Raw genomic sequence first — 14,029 nt, 5'->3', positions numbered from 1 at the left:
GACCCCAGGGACCACCTGGATCCCTTTGAGACCCCCACTGACAGCCCAGGGATGCCCTGGGATCCCTTTAGGACCCCACTGACTCCCCCCCCTCAGTCCCCCCCGGGACCCCTTTAGGACCCCACTGACCCCCCCCAGTCCCCCCTGGGATCCCTTTAGGACCCCAGTAACACCCTAGGCTCCCTCCCCCAGGATCATGTTAGGACCCCGATAACACGCCAGGGCCCCCCTGGGATCCCTTTAGGACCCCACTGACCCCCCCTTGGCTCCCCCTGGGATCCCTTTAGGACCCCAGTAACACCCTAGGCCCCCCCTGGGATCCCTTTAGGACCCCACTGACCCCCCCAGTCCCCCCTAGGGATCTTTAGGACCCCAATAACACCCTAGGCCCGCCCCGGGATCCCTTTAGGACCCACTGACCCCCCCAGTCCCCCGCTGGGTTGCGTTTTGGTCACACACGTGCGCCCCTCGTCTCCCCGTGGGATCCCTTTAGGACCCCAATAACACCCTAGGCCCCCCTGGGATCCCTTTAGGACCCCACTGACCCCCCCAGTCCCCCCTTGGGATCCCTTTAGGACCCCACTGACCCCCCCTTGGCTCCCCCTGGGATCCCTTTAGGACCCCAGTAACACCCTAGGCCCCCCCTGGGATCCCTTTAGGACCCCACTGACCCCCCCCAGTCCCCCCTAGGGATCCCTTTAGGACCCCAATAACACCCTAGGCCCGCCCCGGGATCCCCCCACTGACCCCCCCAGTCCCCCCTGGGATCCCTTCAGGACCCCACTGACCCCCTCCAGTCCCCCCTTGGGATCCCTTTAGGACCCCAATAACACCCTAGGCCCCCCCTGGGATCCCTTCAGGACCCCACTGACCCCCCCCAGTCCCCCCTTGGGATCCCTTTAGGACCCCAATAACACCCTAGGCCCCCCTGGGATCCCTTTAGGACCCCACTGACCCCCCCTTGGCTCCCCCTGGGATCCCTTTAGGACCCCAGTAACACCCTAGGCCCCCCCTGGGATCCCTTTAGGACCCCACTGACCCCCCCCAGTGGGATCCCTTTAGGACCCCAATAACACCCTAGGCCCCCCTGGGATCCCTTCAGGACCTCACTGACCCCCCCCAGTCCCCCCTTGGGATCCCTTTAGGACCCAATAACGCCCTAGGCCCCCCCTGGGATCCCTTTAGGACCCCACTGACCCCCCCCAGTCCCCCCTAGGGATCCCTTTAGGACCCCAATAACACCCTAGGCCCGCCCCGGGATCCCTTTAGGACCCACTGACCCCCCCCAGTCCCCCCTGGGATCCCTTCAGGACCCCACTGACCCCCTCCAGTCCCCCCTTGGGATCCTTTTAGGACCCCAATAACACCCTAGGCCCCCCCTGGGATCCCTTTAGGACCCCACTGACCCCCTCCAGTCCCCCCTGGGGTCCCTTCAGGACCCCACTGACCCCCCCCCCCCCCCCACGCACTCGCTGAGGGCCTGGGGGTCCTTCTGCATCTGCTCGAGGATGAGGCGCATGGCGGGGTCGCTCATGATGTGCTGCACCTCGGGGTCGGCCATGGCGCGGCGCTTCACCTCCTCGGGGCTGTCCTGCCGGTTGTACTGCGCCAGCAGGCACCGCTGGTAGCCCTCGGCGGCCTCCTGGGGGCCAGCGAGCTGTGAGCCCCCCCCAGCAGCAACAACAACACCCCTATGATGGGGGGGGGACAGGGGACACCCCCCAGCACCTTGCAGCCGGAGTCCAGGTCGAGGGCGCGCTGGTAGACGTCCATGGCCTTGCTGTAATCCTTCATGGCCTCCAGCGCCGCCGCCTTCCGGGTGTAGCCTTTGACTGGGGGAGAAGGGGGCAAGGAGGTGGGGAGGGGTGGAGGAGGAAGGGAACAGGCAGGGAAAGGGGGGACAGGGAGAGGAGGAAGGGAACAAGGAAAGGAACAGGTGGAGGAAGAGGAATAGGGAGTACAGGAAGAGGAACAGGCAGAGGAGGAAGGGAACAGGCAGGGGAAGAGAGGGAACACGCAGAGGAAGAGGATAAGGGAGTACAGGAAGAGGAACAGGCAGAGGAGGAAGGGAACAGGCAATGGAAGAGAGGGAACAGGCAGGGGAAGAGGGAACAGGGAGAGGAAGAGGAGGGAATACAGGAACAGGCAGAGGGAAAGGGAGGTACAGGTAGAGAAGAGGGGAATTGGAAAAGGGGAACAGGCAGAGGAGAAGGGAAACAGGCAGAGGAACACATGGAAGGAGAGAGGGAACAGGCAGAAGAAGAGGATAAGGGAGTACAGGAAGAGGAACAGGCAGAGTAGGAAGGGAAAAGGCAGGGAAAGGGGGGACAGGGAGAGGAGGAAGGGGGGGAAAGGGAGAGGAGGAAGGGAACAAGGAAAGGAACAGGCAGAGGAAGAGGAATAGGGAGTACAGGAAGAGGAACAGGCAGAGGAGGAAGGGAACAGGCAGGGGAAGAGAGGGAACAGGCAGAGGAAGAGGGAACAGGGAGAGGAAGAGAAGGGAATACAGGAACAGGCAGAGGAGGAAGGGAACAGGCAGGGAAAGAGGGGACAGGGAGAGGAGGAAGGGAACAAGGAAAGGAATAGGCAGAGGAAGAGGATAAGGGAATACACAGAGAGGAGAGGAACAGGCAGAAGAGAAAGGGGGGTACAGGTAGAGAAGAAGAACAGGCAGAGGAAAAAGATAAGCAAATACAAGAAGAGAGGAACAGGCAGAGGGAAAGGGGAGTACAGGCAGAGGAGAAGGAACAGGCGGAGGAGAAGGAGAACAGGCGGAGGAGAAGGGGAACAGGCAGAGGAACATGTGCAAGAAAAGAGGGAACAGGCAGAGGAAGAGCATAAGGGAATACAAGAAGAGGAACAGGCGGAGGAGGAAGGGAGATGACAAGTGGACAGGAGGAAATAAGCAGAGGGTCAGGCAGAGAAGATGGGAACAGGCGGAAGAACAGGCAGAAGAAGAAAGGGTACAGGCAGGGGAGAACAGGCAGAAGAGGAAGGGGGGGGGCAGAGGAACAGGCAGCTGAAGAGGTAAAACAAGCACAACAAAAGCAGGGCGCAGGCAGAGAAGGGGAAACAAGCAGAGGGGGGGACCCCAAACCAACCCCCCCAGCACTCACTGAAGGAGGGCTCCAGGCGGATGCACTCCTCACAGTCCTGGGGAGGGGAGCAAGGGGGGGGTCAGAGGCACCCAAAAACTGCACCCCCCATCTCTGCACCCCCCAGGACCCCCCCAGACCTTGAGGGCGAGGGGGAACTCCAGCAGCTTGGTGTAGCAGGCAGCACGGTTGCTGTAGAGCCGGGCCTCGTGCGGGTTGCGCCGGATGGCCTCGGTGTAGTGCTTCATGGCCTGCGGGTAATCCCCTGCCAAAGGGGGGGGTCCCCCACACCAGGGGGAGTCATTGAGGGCTTGGGGGCCACCCCAAGACCTCCCCCCCCCCCCCAGGACCCCCTCATTGTACCTCTTTGGAAGCATTCATTGCCTTTGTTCTTCTCCTGCAGCGCCAGCTCGGGGTCGATGTAAGCCAAGCGCTCCTGCTCCTTTAGGATCTTCTCTGCCTGCAGCAGCCCCATTTGGGGGTCAAAGTGGGGGGTCCTAGGGGGGGTGCACCCCGTTTTTAACCCCCGCCGTTCCCCCTCCTCCCCACCATCACCTGCTGGCACTTCTTGAGCACATCCGGGGTGCGATGCTCGGCCAAGGACTTGTTATAGAAGTGGATGGCGTCCTTGTAGCGCTCCTCGCGCAGGTACGAGTTCCCGATGCGCGCGTAGGCCCTATTGGGGGGGGGGGGTTTGGGGGTGGTGCCAAGAGGGGGGGGATTTGGGGGTGCAAGGAGGGGGGGGAACCCCCTCTTTTCAACCGGACCCACTTTGCAATCTGCCTGTAGTCCTCCCGGTTCTGCCGCCCCACCTCGATGGCCTTGGTGCAGAGCTCCCGGCACCGCGCGTAGTCCCCGCTCTCGAAGTAGACGGCTGGGAGGGAGGAAAAGAGGGGGTTCGGGGGGGGATTTGGGGTTCAAGGGGGGCGTTTGGGGGTTCAAGGGGGGTTTGGGGGGGGTTTAAGGGGAGTTTGGGGTGGTTTGGGGGGTACAAGGGGGGGTTGGGGGTTCAAGGGGGGAGTTGGGGTTCAGGGGGGGCATGTGGGGGTTCAAGGGGGATTTGGGGGGGTTTGAGAGGGGGGTGGGGAGTTTGGGGGGGTTTGGGGGGTACAAAGGGGGGTTTTGGGGGGTTTAAGTGGGGGTTTGGGGAGTTCAGGGGGGGTTAGGGGGTACAAGGGAGGATTGGGGTTCAAGGGGGGGTTTGGGGGGGTTGTGGGTTCAAGGGGGGATTTTAGGGGGTTTAAGGAGGCTTTTGGGGGGCTCAAGGGGGGATTTAGGAGTTTGGGGGGTACAAGGGGAGTTGGAGATTCAAGGGGGGAGTTGGGGTTCAGGGGGGGCGTTTGGTGGTTCAAAGGGGGCTTTTGGGGGGGTTTAAGGGGGGTGGGAGTTTGGGGGGGTTTGGGGGTACAAGGGGGGTTGGGGGTTCAAGGGGGAGTTGCAGTTTGGGGGAGTTGGGGTTCAAGGGGGGAGTTTGGGGGTTCAAGGGAGGTTTTGGGGATTCAAGGGGTGTTGGGTGTTTAAGGGGGATTTTGGGGGTTCGGGGCGGGTGGGGATTCAAGGGGGGCATTTGGGGGTTCAAGGGGGATCTTGGGGGGTTTAAGGGGGGGTTTGGGGGTTCGGGGGGGTTCAAGGGGTGGGTTGGGGGTTCAAGGGAGGTTTGGGGGGGATTCAAGGGGGGGTGGGTGTTTAAGGGGGGCGTTTGGGGGTTCAAGGGGGGATTTTGGGGGGTTCAAGGGGGGGTTGGGGGTTTGGAGGGATTTGGGAGGGTTCAACGGGTGGGTTGGGGGGGTTCAAGGGGGGTGGGTGTTCAAGAGGCGTTTTGGGGGGTTCAGGGAAGGGTTGGGGGTTCAATGGGGGTGTTTGGGGGATTCAGGGGGGTTCAAGGGGTGGGTTGGGGGGTCAAGGGGGGTTTGGGGGGGCTCAAGGGAGGTTTTAAGGATTCAAGGGGGAGGTTGGGGATTCAAGGGGGAGTTGGGTGTTTAAGGGGGGTCCGGGGGCGGTTGGGAGTTTAAGAGGGGTTTTAGGGGGTTCAGAGAAGGGTTGGGGATTCAAGGGGGGTGTGTGGGGGGTTCATGGGGTGGGTTGGGGGTTCAAGAGGGGGTTTTGGGGGTTTCAGGGTGGGGTTTAGGAGGTTCAGGGAAGGGTTTAGGGTGTTCAGGGGGGTTGGGCATTCAAGGGGGTGTTTGGGGGTTCAGGGGGCTTGGGGGTTCAAGGGGGGATTCAAGGGGGGGGTTGGGGGTTCAGGGGGGTGTTTGTGGGTTCGGGGGGGTTCAAGGGGGGGTTGGGCGGTCAAGGGGGTGTTGGGTGTTTAAGGGGGGGGTTGGGGGTTCAGGGGGTGTTTGTGGCTTCAGGGGGTGTTTGTGGGTTCAGGGGAGGTGTTTGGTTGTTCAAGGGGGAGGTTGCGGGTTCAGGGGGTGTTTGTGGGTTCAGGGCTGGTATTTGTGGGTTCCAGGGGGTATTTGGGTGTTCCAGGGGGTGTTTGTGGGTTCCAGGGGGTGTTTGTGGGTTGGAGGGGGTTTGGGGGCATTCAAGGGGGTGTTTGTGGTTCCAGGAGGTGTTTGTGGGTTCAGGGGGTGTTTGTGGGTTGGAGGGGGTTTGGGGGCATTCAAGGGGGTGTTTGTGGGTTGGGGGGGCGCTCACCCGCCTGGTTGGTGACGTAGCTCATGTTGGTGGGGTCCAGCTCCTCGGCGCGGGTGTAGTGAGCCAGCGCCGCGGGGAACTCCTTGCGCTTGTAGGCGGCGTTGCCCAGCTCCTTCTCCTGCTGGGCCTGGGGGGCGGGGGGGAGGCACCCCAAAATCACCCCCGGCACTGCCCCCGCACCCCAAAACCTGACCAAAACCTCCCAAAACACCCCAAAACCTCCCAAAACACCCCAAAACCTGCCCAAAACCTGCCCAAAACCTCCCAAAATACCCCAAAACCTGACCAAACACCCCAAAACCTGACCAAAACACCCCAAAACCTGACCAAAACCTCCCAAAATACCCCAAAACCTGACCAAAACCTCCCAAAATACCCCAAAACCTGACCAAACACCCCAAAACCTGACCAAAACACCCCAAAACCTGACCAAAACCTCCCAAAATACCCCAAAACCTGACCAAAACCTCCCAAAATACCCCAAAACCTGACCAAAACCTCCCAAAATACCCCAAAACCTGACCAAACACCCCAAAACCTGACCAAAGCCTCCCAAAATACCCCAAAACCTGACCAAACCCCCTCAAAACCTGACCAAAACCTCCCAAAATACCCCAAAACCTGACCAAACACCCCAAAACCTGACCAAAACACCCCAAAACCTGACCAAAACCTCCCAAAATACCCCAAAACCTGCCCTAGAACTTCCCCCCCACCCCAAAACCACCCAAAACCTGCCCCTGCACCCCAAAACCTGACCAAACACCCCAAAACCTGCCCAAAACCTGCCCAAATACCTCAGAACCTGACAAAACACCCCAAAACCTCCCAAAGCACCCCAAAACCTGCCAAAACCTGCCCAAACACCCCAAAACCTCCCAAAATACCCCACAAACCTGCCCAAAACCTGCCCAAACACCCCAAAACCTGCCCAAAACCTCCCAAAGCACCCCAAAACCTGACCAAAACACCCCAAAACCTGCCCTAGAACCTCCCAAAACACCCCAAAACCTCCCAAAACACCCCAAAACCTCCCAAAACACCCCAAAACCTCCCAAAACACCCCAAAACCTGACCAAAACACTGCAAAACCTCCCAAACCCCCTCAAAACACCCCAAAACCTGCCCTAGAACCTCCCCCAGCACCCCAAAACCTGACCAAACCTCCCAAAACCTCCCCAAACCCTCCAAAACCTGACCGAACACCCCAAAACCTGCCCAAACGCCCCCAAAACCTCTCAAAACCCCCCAAACCCCCCCAAACCTCCCCAACCCCCCCAAACCTGCCCTCGAAGCCCCTCCAGCTCCTCCCCCTCATTTCCAGGCTCCCCCTGCTGGGGTTGGGGGGCACCCCAAAAGCCGCCCCTCCCCCCTCACCTCCTTCTTGTTCTCGGGGAGCTCCTCGGGCGGGGGGGCTGGGCCGGGGGTTTGGGGGGGGGGGGGGGGGGGGGGCGCCTCCTCCTCCTCCTCGGCCCCACTCAGCTCCACCCCCAGCAGCACGCTCAGGGTGGTCATGACCCGAGGGTCCTGCAGCTTCCTGCGGGGGGCCCCGAAAGTGAGCCCGGGAACCCCAAAACTGAGCCCGGGAACCCCAAAACTGAGCCCATGAACCCCAAAACTGAGCCCAAACCAGCCCCGGGCACCCCAAAAGTGACCCCATGCACCACGAAAGTGACCCCATGCACCCCAAAACTGAGCCCATGCACCCCAAAACTGAGCCCAAACCCGACCCCGGGCACCCCAGAACTGACCCCATGCACCCCAAAACTGAGCCCGGGCACCCCAAAAGTGACCCCATGCACCCCGAAAGTGAGCCCATGCACCCCAAAACTGAGCCCGGGCACCCCAAAAGTGACCCCATGCACCCCAAAAGTGAGCCCATGCACCCCAAGAGTGAGCCCAAATCCGACCCCAGGCACCCCAGAACTCAGCCCAAAACTGACCCCGGGCACCACAGAACTGACCCCATGAACCCCAAAAGTGACCCCAAACCCGACCTCATGCACCCCAAAACTGAGCCCAAACCGGCCCCCCCGGCACCCCAAAAGTGACCCCATGCACCCCATAACTGAGCCCATGAACCCCAAAACTGACCCCAAACCTGACCCCAGGCACCCCAGAACTGACCCCATGCACCCCAAAACTGAGCCCAAACCCGCCCCATGCACCCCAAAACTGAGCCCATGAACCCCAAAACTGAGCCCAAACCAGCCCCGGGCACCCCAAAAGTGACCCCATGCACCCCAAAACTGAGCCCATGCACCCCAAAACTGAGCCCAAATCCGACCCCAGGCACCCCAGAACTCAGCCCAAAACTGACCCCGGGCACCACAGAACTGAGCCCATGCACCCCATAACTGAGCCCATGAACCCCATAACTGACCCCAAACCTGACCCCAGGCACCCCAGAACTGATCCCATGCACCCCAAACCCGACCCCAAACCATCCCATGCACCCCAAACCCGACCCCGTGCACCCCAAACCCGACCCCAAACCATTCCATACACCCCAAACCCGACCCCAAACCATCCCATGCCCCCCAACCCCGACCCCGCGCCCCCCAATCGCCCCCCCCGCTCCGTACGAGCCGAGCTGCGCGGGGTCGCTGCGCAGCTGCTCCAGCAGGTGGCGGTATTCGGGGTCCCGCAGCAGCGCGCGCGTCCGCGGGTCCCCCTCGAGCCGGCCCAGCAGGTCCGGGGCGCTGAAGGGGTTCAGCAGCTTCCGCTCTGGGGGGGGGGGGCACCCAACAGCGACCGTGATTACATGGACCCCAAAACCCATCGACACCCCCAAACCCATCATTGACCCCCCAAACCCATCATTGACCCCCCAAACCCATCACTGAACCCCCAAACCCATCACTGACCCCCAAACCCATCATTGACCCCCCAAACCCATCACTGACCCCCCAAACCCATCGACCCCCCCAAACCCATCATTGACCCCCCAAACCCATCATTGACCCCCCAAACCCATCACTGAACCCCCAAACCCATCACTGACCCCCCAAACCCATCATTGACCCCCCCAAACCCATCATTGACCCCCCCAAACCCATCACTGACCCCCCAAACCCATCATTGACCCCCCAAACCCATCATTGACCCCCCCAAACCCATCATTGACCCCCCCAAACCCATCATTGACCCCCCAAACCCATCATTGACCCCCCCAAACCCATCATTGACCCCCCAAACCCATCATTGACCCCCCAAACCCATCATTGACCCCCCCAAACCCATCATTGCCCCCCCTCACCTGCCAGCCGCGCCTCCACCCCCCGCAGCCCGTCCCGGAGCTGGGCGTTGCCGGGTTCGTGCCGCAGCCCCTCCTCATAGGCGGCCTTGGCCTCCTCCAGCCGCTGCAGGAACTCCAGCGCCGCCGCCTTGCGCGAGTAACCCTGCGGGCAGGGCACGTGGGGCAGGGTCACGTGGGGCTGCGAGCACCCAGGGGTCATGTGGGTCACGTGGGGCTGGGAGCACCCAGGGGTCATGTGGGTCACGTGGGGCTGGGAGCACCCAGGGGTCATGTGGGTCACGTGGGGCTGCGAGCACCCAGGGGTCATGTGGGTCACGTGGGGCTGCGAGCACCCAGGGGGCATGTGGGTCACGTGGGGCTGCGAGCACCCAGGGGGCATGTGGGTCACGTGGGGCTGGGAGCACCCAGGGGTCATGTGGGTCACGTGGGGCTGCGAGCACCCAGGGGTCATGTGGGTCACGTGGGGCTGCGAGCACCCAGGGGGGATACGGGTCACGTGGGGCAGAGAGCACCCAGGGGGGATGCGGGTCACGTGGGGCTGGGAGCACCCATGGGGGCTGCGGGTCATGTGGGGCAGGGAGCACCCATGGGTGATGTGGGTCACGTGGGGCTGGGAGCACCCAGGGGTGATGCGGGTCATGTGGGGCACAGACACACAGGGGTCAGGGAGCACCCATGGATGCTGCGGGTCACATGGGGCAGAGAGCACCCATGGGTGATGCAGGTCATGTGGGGCAGGGAGCACCCATGGGTGATGCGGGTCATGTGGGGCACAAACACAGAGGGGTCAGGGAGCACCCATGGGTGCTGCGGGTCACATGGGGCACAAACACACAGGGGTCAGGGAGCACCCATGGGTGCTGCAGTCACATAGAGCAAGGACAGACAGGGGGGGTCAGGGAGCACCCATGGGTGATGCGGGTCATGTGGGGCACAAACACACAGGGGTCAGGAAGCACCCATGGGTGATGCGGGTCATGTGGGGCACAAACACACAGGGGTCAGGGAGCACCCATGGGTGCTGCTGTCACATAGAGCAGGGACACACAGGGGTCAGGGAGCACCCATGGGTGCTGCGGTCATGTAGGGCAGGGACACACAGGGGTCAGGGAGCACCCATGGGTGCTACTGCCATGTAGAGCAGGGACACACAGGGGTCAGGGAGCACCCATGGGTGCTTGGAGCATAGGCACAGACACACACATAGGAGTTAATGCAGCACCCATGGGTACTGCAGGCCCAGTCGATGCTGGACACACATACACACACACACACACACACACACACACACAGACTGGAGGTGATGGAGCACCCATGGGTGCTGCAGCACCCACCTTAGGGCATGGATGCACACATCTATAGAAGATAATGGAACACCCATGGGTGCTATGGGTTTCACCTTGGGACACATATACGAAGGTGACAGAGCACCCATGGGTGCTGCAGAGCTCACCTTCAGGCATGGGCACACACACAGGTAGAGGTGATGGAGCACCCATGGGTGCCGTGGGGCTCACCTTGGGGCACACACACACATAGGAGGTGATTGAGCACCCATGGGTGCTATGGGGCTCACACAGACACCGGAGGTGACAACAGCACCCATGGGCGCTGCAGCTCTCACCCTGAGGCACACACAAACACATAGGAGGTGACTAAGCACCCATGGGTGCTATGGGTCTTATCTTAGGGCACACACTCACACACACAGGAGGTGACGGAGCACCCATGGGTGCTATGGGTCTCACCTTAGGGCACACACACACACACAGAGAAGGTGATGGAGCACCCATGGGTGCTATGGATCTCACCTTAGGGCACACACAAACACAGAGAAGGTGATGGAGCACCCATGGGTGCTATGGGTCTCACGTTAGGGCACACACTCACACACACATAGGAGGTGATGGAGCACCCATGGGTGCTATGGGTCGCACCTCAGGGCACACACTCACACACACATAGGAGGTGATGGAGCACCCATGGGTGCTATGGATCTCACCTTAGGGCACACACACCCACAGAGAAGGTGACAGAGCACCCATGGGTGCTATGGGTCTCACACTGAAGCACATACACACACACAGGAGGTGACGGAGCACCCATGGGTGCTATGGGTCTCACCTTAGGGCACACACACACACACACAGAGAAGGTGATGGAGCACCCATGGGTGCTATGGGTCTCACACTGAGGCGCGCACACACACAAAGGTGATGGAGCACCCATGGGTGCTATGGGTCTCATACACACAGAAGATGATGGAGCACCCATGGGCGCTATGGGTCTCACCTTGGGGCACACACACACACAGGAGCTGATGGAGCACCCATGGGTGCTACGGGTCTCTCACACACACACACACAATGATGGAGCACCCATGGGTGCCATGGGGCACACACCTTGGGGCACACACACACATAGGAGGTGATTGAGCACCCATGGGTGCTATGGGGCTCACACAGACACCGGAGGTGACAACAGCACCCACGGGCGCTGCAGCACTCACCCTGAGGCACATACAAACGCATAGGAGGTGACTAAGCACCCATGGGTGCTATGGGTCTTACCTTAGGGCACACACTCACACACACAGGAGGTGATGGAGCACCCATGCGTGCTATGGGTCTCACATTTAAGCACATGCACACACACAGAGAAAGTGATGGAGCACCCATGGGTGCTATGGGTCTCACCTTAGGGCGCTCACACACACACACACACAGGAGCTGATGCAGCACCCATGGGTGCTCTGGGGCTCACACACACACAGGAGCTGATGCAGCACCCATGGGTGCTCTGGGCTCACACACACACACAGGAGCTGATGCAGCACCCATGGGTGCTCTGGGCTCACACACACACACACACAGGAGCTGATGCAGCACCCATGGGTGCTATTTAGCTCACACACACAGAGGAGGTGATGCAACACCCATGGGTGCTCTGGGCTCACACACACACAGAAGCTGATGCAGCACCCATGGGTGCTCTGGGCTCACACACACACAGGGAACCAATGCACACACCCCCAGGAACCAATGCAGCACCCATGGGTGCTCTGGGCTCACACACACACAGGAGCTGATGCAGCACCCATGGGTGCTCTGGGCTCACACACAGACAGGAGCTGATGCAGCACCCATGGATGCTCTGGGCTCACACAGAGGAGGTGATGGAGCACCCATGGGTGCTCTGGGCTCACACACACACAGGAGCTGATGCAGCACCCATGGGTGCTATGGGGCTCACACACACAAGAGCTGATGCAGCACCCATGGGTGCTCTGGGGCTCACACCCCCACAGGAGGCGATGCAGCACCCATGGATGCTCTTGGCTCACACACACACAGAGGAGGTGATGCAGCACCCATGGGTGCTCTGGGCTCACACACACACAGGAGCTGATGAAGCACCCATGGGTGCTCTGGGCTCACACACACACAGGAGGTGCAGCACCCATGGGTGCTCTGGGCACACACACCCCCAGGAACCAATGCAGCACCCATGGGTGCTTTGGGCTCACACACAGACACGAACCAATGCAGCACCCATGGGTGCTCTGGGGCTCACACACAGACACGAACCAATGCAGCACCCATGGGTGCTCTGGGGCTCACACACAGACACGAACCAATGCAGCACCCATGGGTGCTCTGGGCTCACACACAGACACGAACCAGTGCAGCACCCATGGGTGCTCTGGGGCTCACACACAGACACGAACCAATGCAGCACCCATGGGTGCTCTGGGGCTCACACACAGACACGAACCAATGCAGCACCCATGGGTGCTCTGGGGCTCACACACAGACACGAACCAATGCAGCACCCATGGGTGCTCTGGGCTCACACACAGACAGGAACCAATGCAGCACCCATGGGTGCTCTGGGCTCACACACAGACAGGAACCAGTGCAGCACCCATGGGTGCTCTGGGCTCACACACAGACACGAACCAATGCAGCACCCATGGGTGCTCTGGGCTCACACACAGACACGAACCAATGCAGCACCCATGGGTGCTCTGGGGCTCACACACAGACACGAACCAATGCAGCACCCATGGGTGCTCTGGGCTCACACACAGACACGAACCAATGCAGCACCCATGGGTGCTCTGGGCTCACACACAGACAGGAACCAGTGCAGCACCCATGGGTGCTCCGGGCTCACCTTGGCCCAGTCCGGGCGCAGCTCCAGGGTGCGGCAGGCATCGGCCAGGGCCCGCCCATACTCGCCCTGCTTGGCGTAGGCCGCCGAGCGGTTGCTGAACAGGACGTGGTTGGTGGCGTCCAGCGCGATGGCGGCCGAGTAATGGCGCACGGCGGCCGCCACGTCCCCCGCCGCCAGCGCCCGGTTCCCCCGCTCCTTCAGCGCCTGCGCCTGGGCACCGGGACCGGGACACGAGGAGGAGGAGGGAGGTGTGAGGAAGAGGAGGGGCCCCGGGAGGAAGGGGAGGGGCCTGGGAGCAAGGCAAAGGGGCGCGAGGATGAGGACGGGAGGGGAAGGGCACGGGGGGGGGGAAGGGGGGTCCCAGCGCCCCCCATTTAGAGCCCCCCCCCCCGCCGGGCCCCTCCAGGAGGGCCTCGGAGACCCCGTATCCCCTCAGCCCTGCCCCGGGACCCCGAACCCCCCCCCCGCACCCCCTCTATGGGATCCCCGCACCCCCCAACCCCCCCATGGGGACCCCGCACCCCCCCATGGGGACCCCGCGCCCCCCAACCCCCCCCATGGGACCCCCGCACCCTCCCCCCGGCCCCCACCTCCTCCATGTCGGCCCCGCTCCGCTCCCGCCGCTACCGCGCCGCCTTCTGGAAGCTGCTAGAACCTTGCACGACGGGGGCGGGGCTTGCACGAGGAAGGGGGTTTGCCCCTTCACACCTTTGTGCCCCCCCCCCGCCCCCCCCCACCCACTGGGCCCGGGAAGAAGCACTGGCGGGCAAAGGAGCCGCTGGATTTATTGGGGGGGGGGGAGGCCTTTTTGGGTCCATTTTCCCTGATTTTGGTCCTTTCCCCCCCAGTTCCAACAGCG

General features: G+C 61.8%; 1 protein-coding gene across 1 annotated transcript; it reads right to left on the bottom strand.

Annotated features, from left to right (window-relative positions):
• Positions 1 to 1,390: 1,390 nt before the first annotated feature.
• STIP1 (stress induced phosphoprotein 1) lies at positions 1,391 to 13,769 on the bottom strand. Its single transcript, XM_057396459.1, has 14 exons — positions 13,743 to 13,769; positions 13,171 to 13,389; positions 8,995 to 9,136; positions 8,321 to 8,462; positions 7,113 to 7,272; positions 5,736 to 5,862; positions 3,867 to 3,969; positions 3,651 to 3,771; positions 3,459 to 3,555; positions 3,236 to 3,360; positions 3,117 to 3,153; positions 1,729 to 1,832; positions 1,449 to 1,642; positions 1,391 to 1,409 (listed from the first exon to the last, which is right to left on the bottom strand). Exons 1-14 carry the CDS (start codon positions 13,767 to 13,769, stop codon positions 1,391 to 1,393), a joined length of 1,617 nt encoding a protein of 538 aa, XP_057252442.1.
• Between the last annotated feature and the right edge of the window lie 260 nt (positions 13,770 to 14,029).

The sequence above is a fragment of the Pezoporus wallicus genome, unplaced genomic scaffold (genome assembly GCF_028554395.1).
Source record: "Pezoporus wallicus isolate ANWC-B61680 ecotype Strahan unplaced genomic scaffold, APGP_CSIRO_Pwel_v1 contig_14022, whole genome shotgun sequence".
In the NCBI taxonomy this organism is placed as follows: Eukaryota; Metazoa; Chordata; class Aves; order Psittaciformes; family Psittacidae; genus Pezoporus; species Pezoporus wallicus.
Note: the sequence above shows the minus strand (reverse complement) of the source record. Positions and strands in the feature narration are given on the sequence as shown.

Bases quoted from the DNA above. Each gene is read 5' to 3' on its own strand.
- STIP1 (XM_057396459.1), bottom strand. From the start codon at position 13,769: ATGGAGGAGGTGGGGGCCGGGGGGAGG. The intron at 13,390-13,742 runs GTGCGGGGGTCC...TGTCCCGGTCCC, and splicing joins AGGTGGGGGCCGGGGGGAGG to GGTGCCCAGGCGCAGGCGCT. The intron at 8,463-8,994 runs GTGAGGGGGGGC...CCCCCCCCCCAG, and splicing joins GGTGGAGGCGCGGCTGGCAG to AGCGGAAGCTGCTGAACCCC.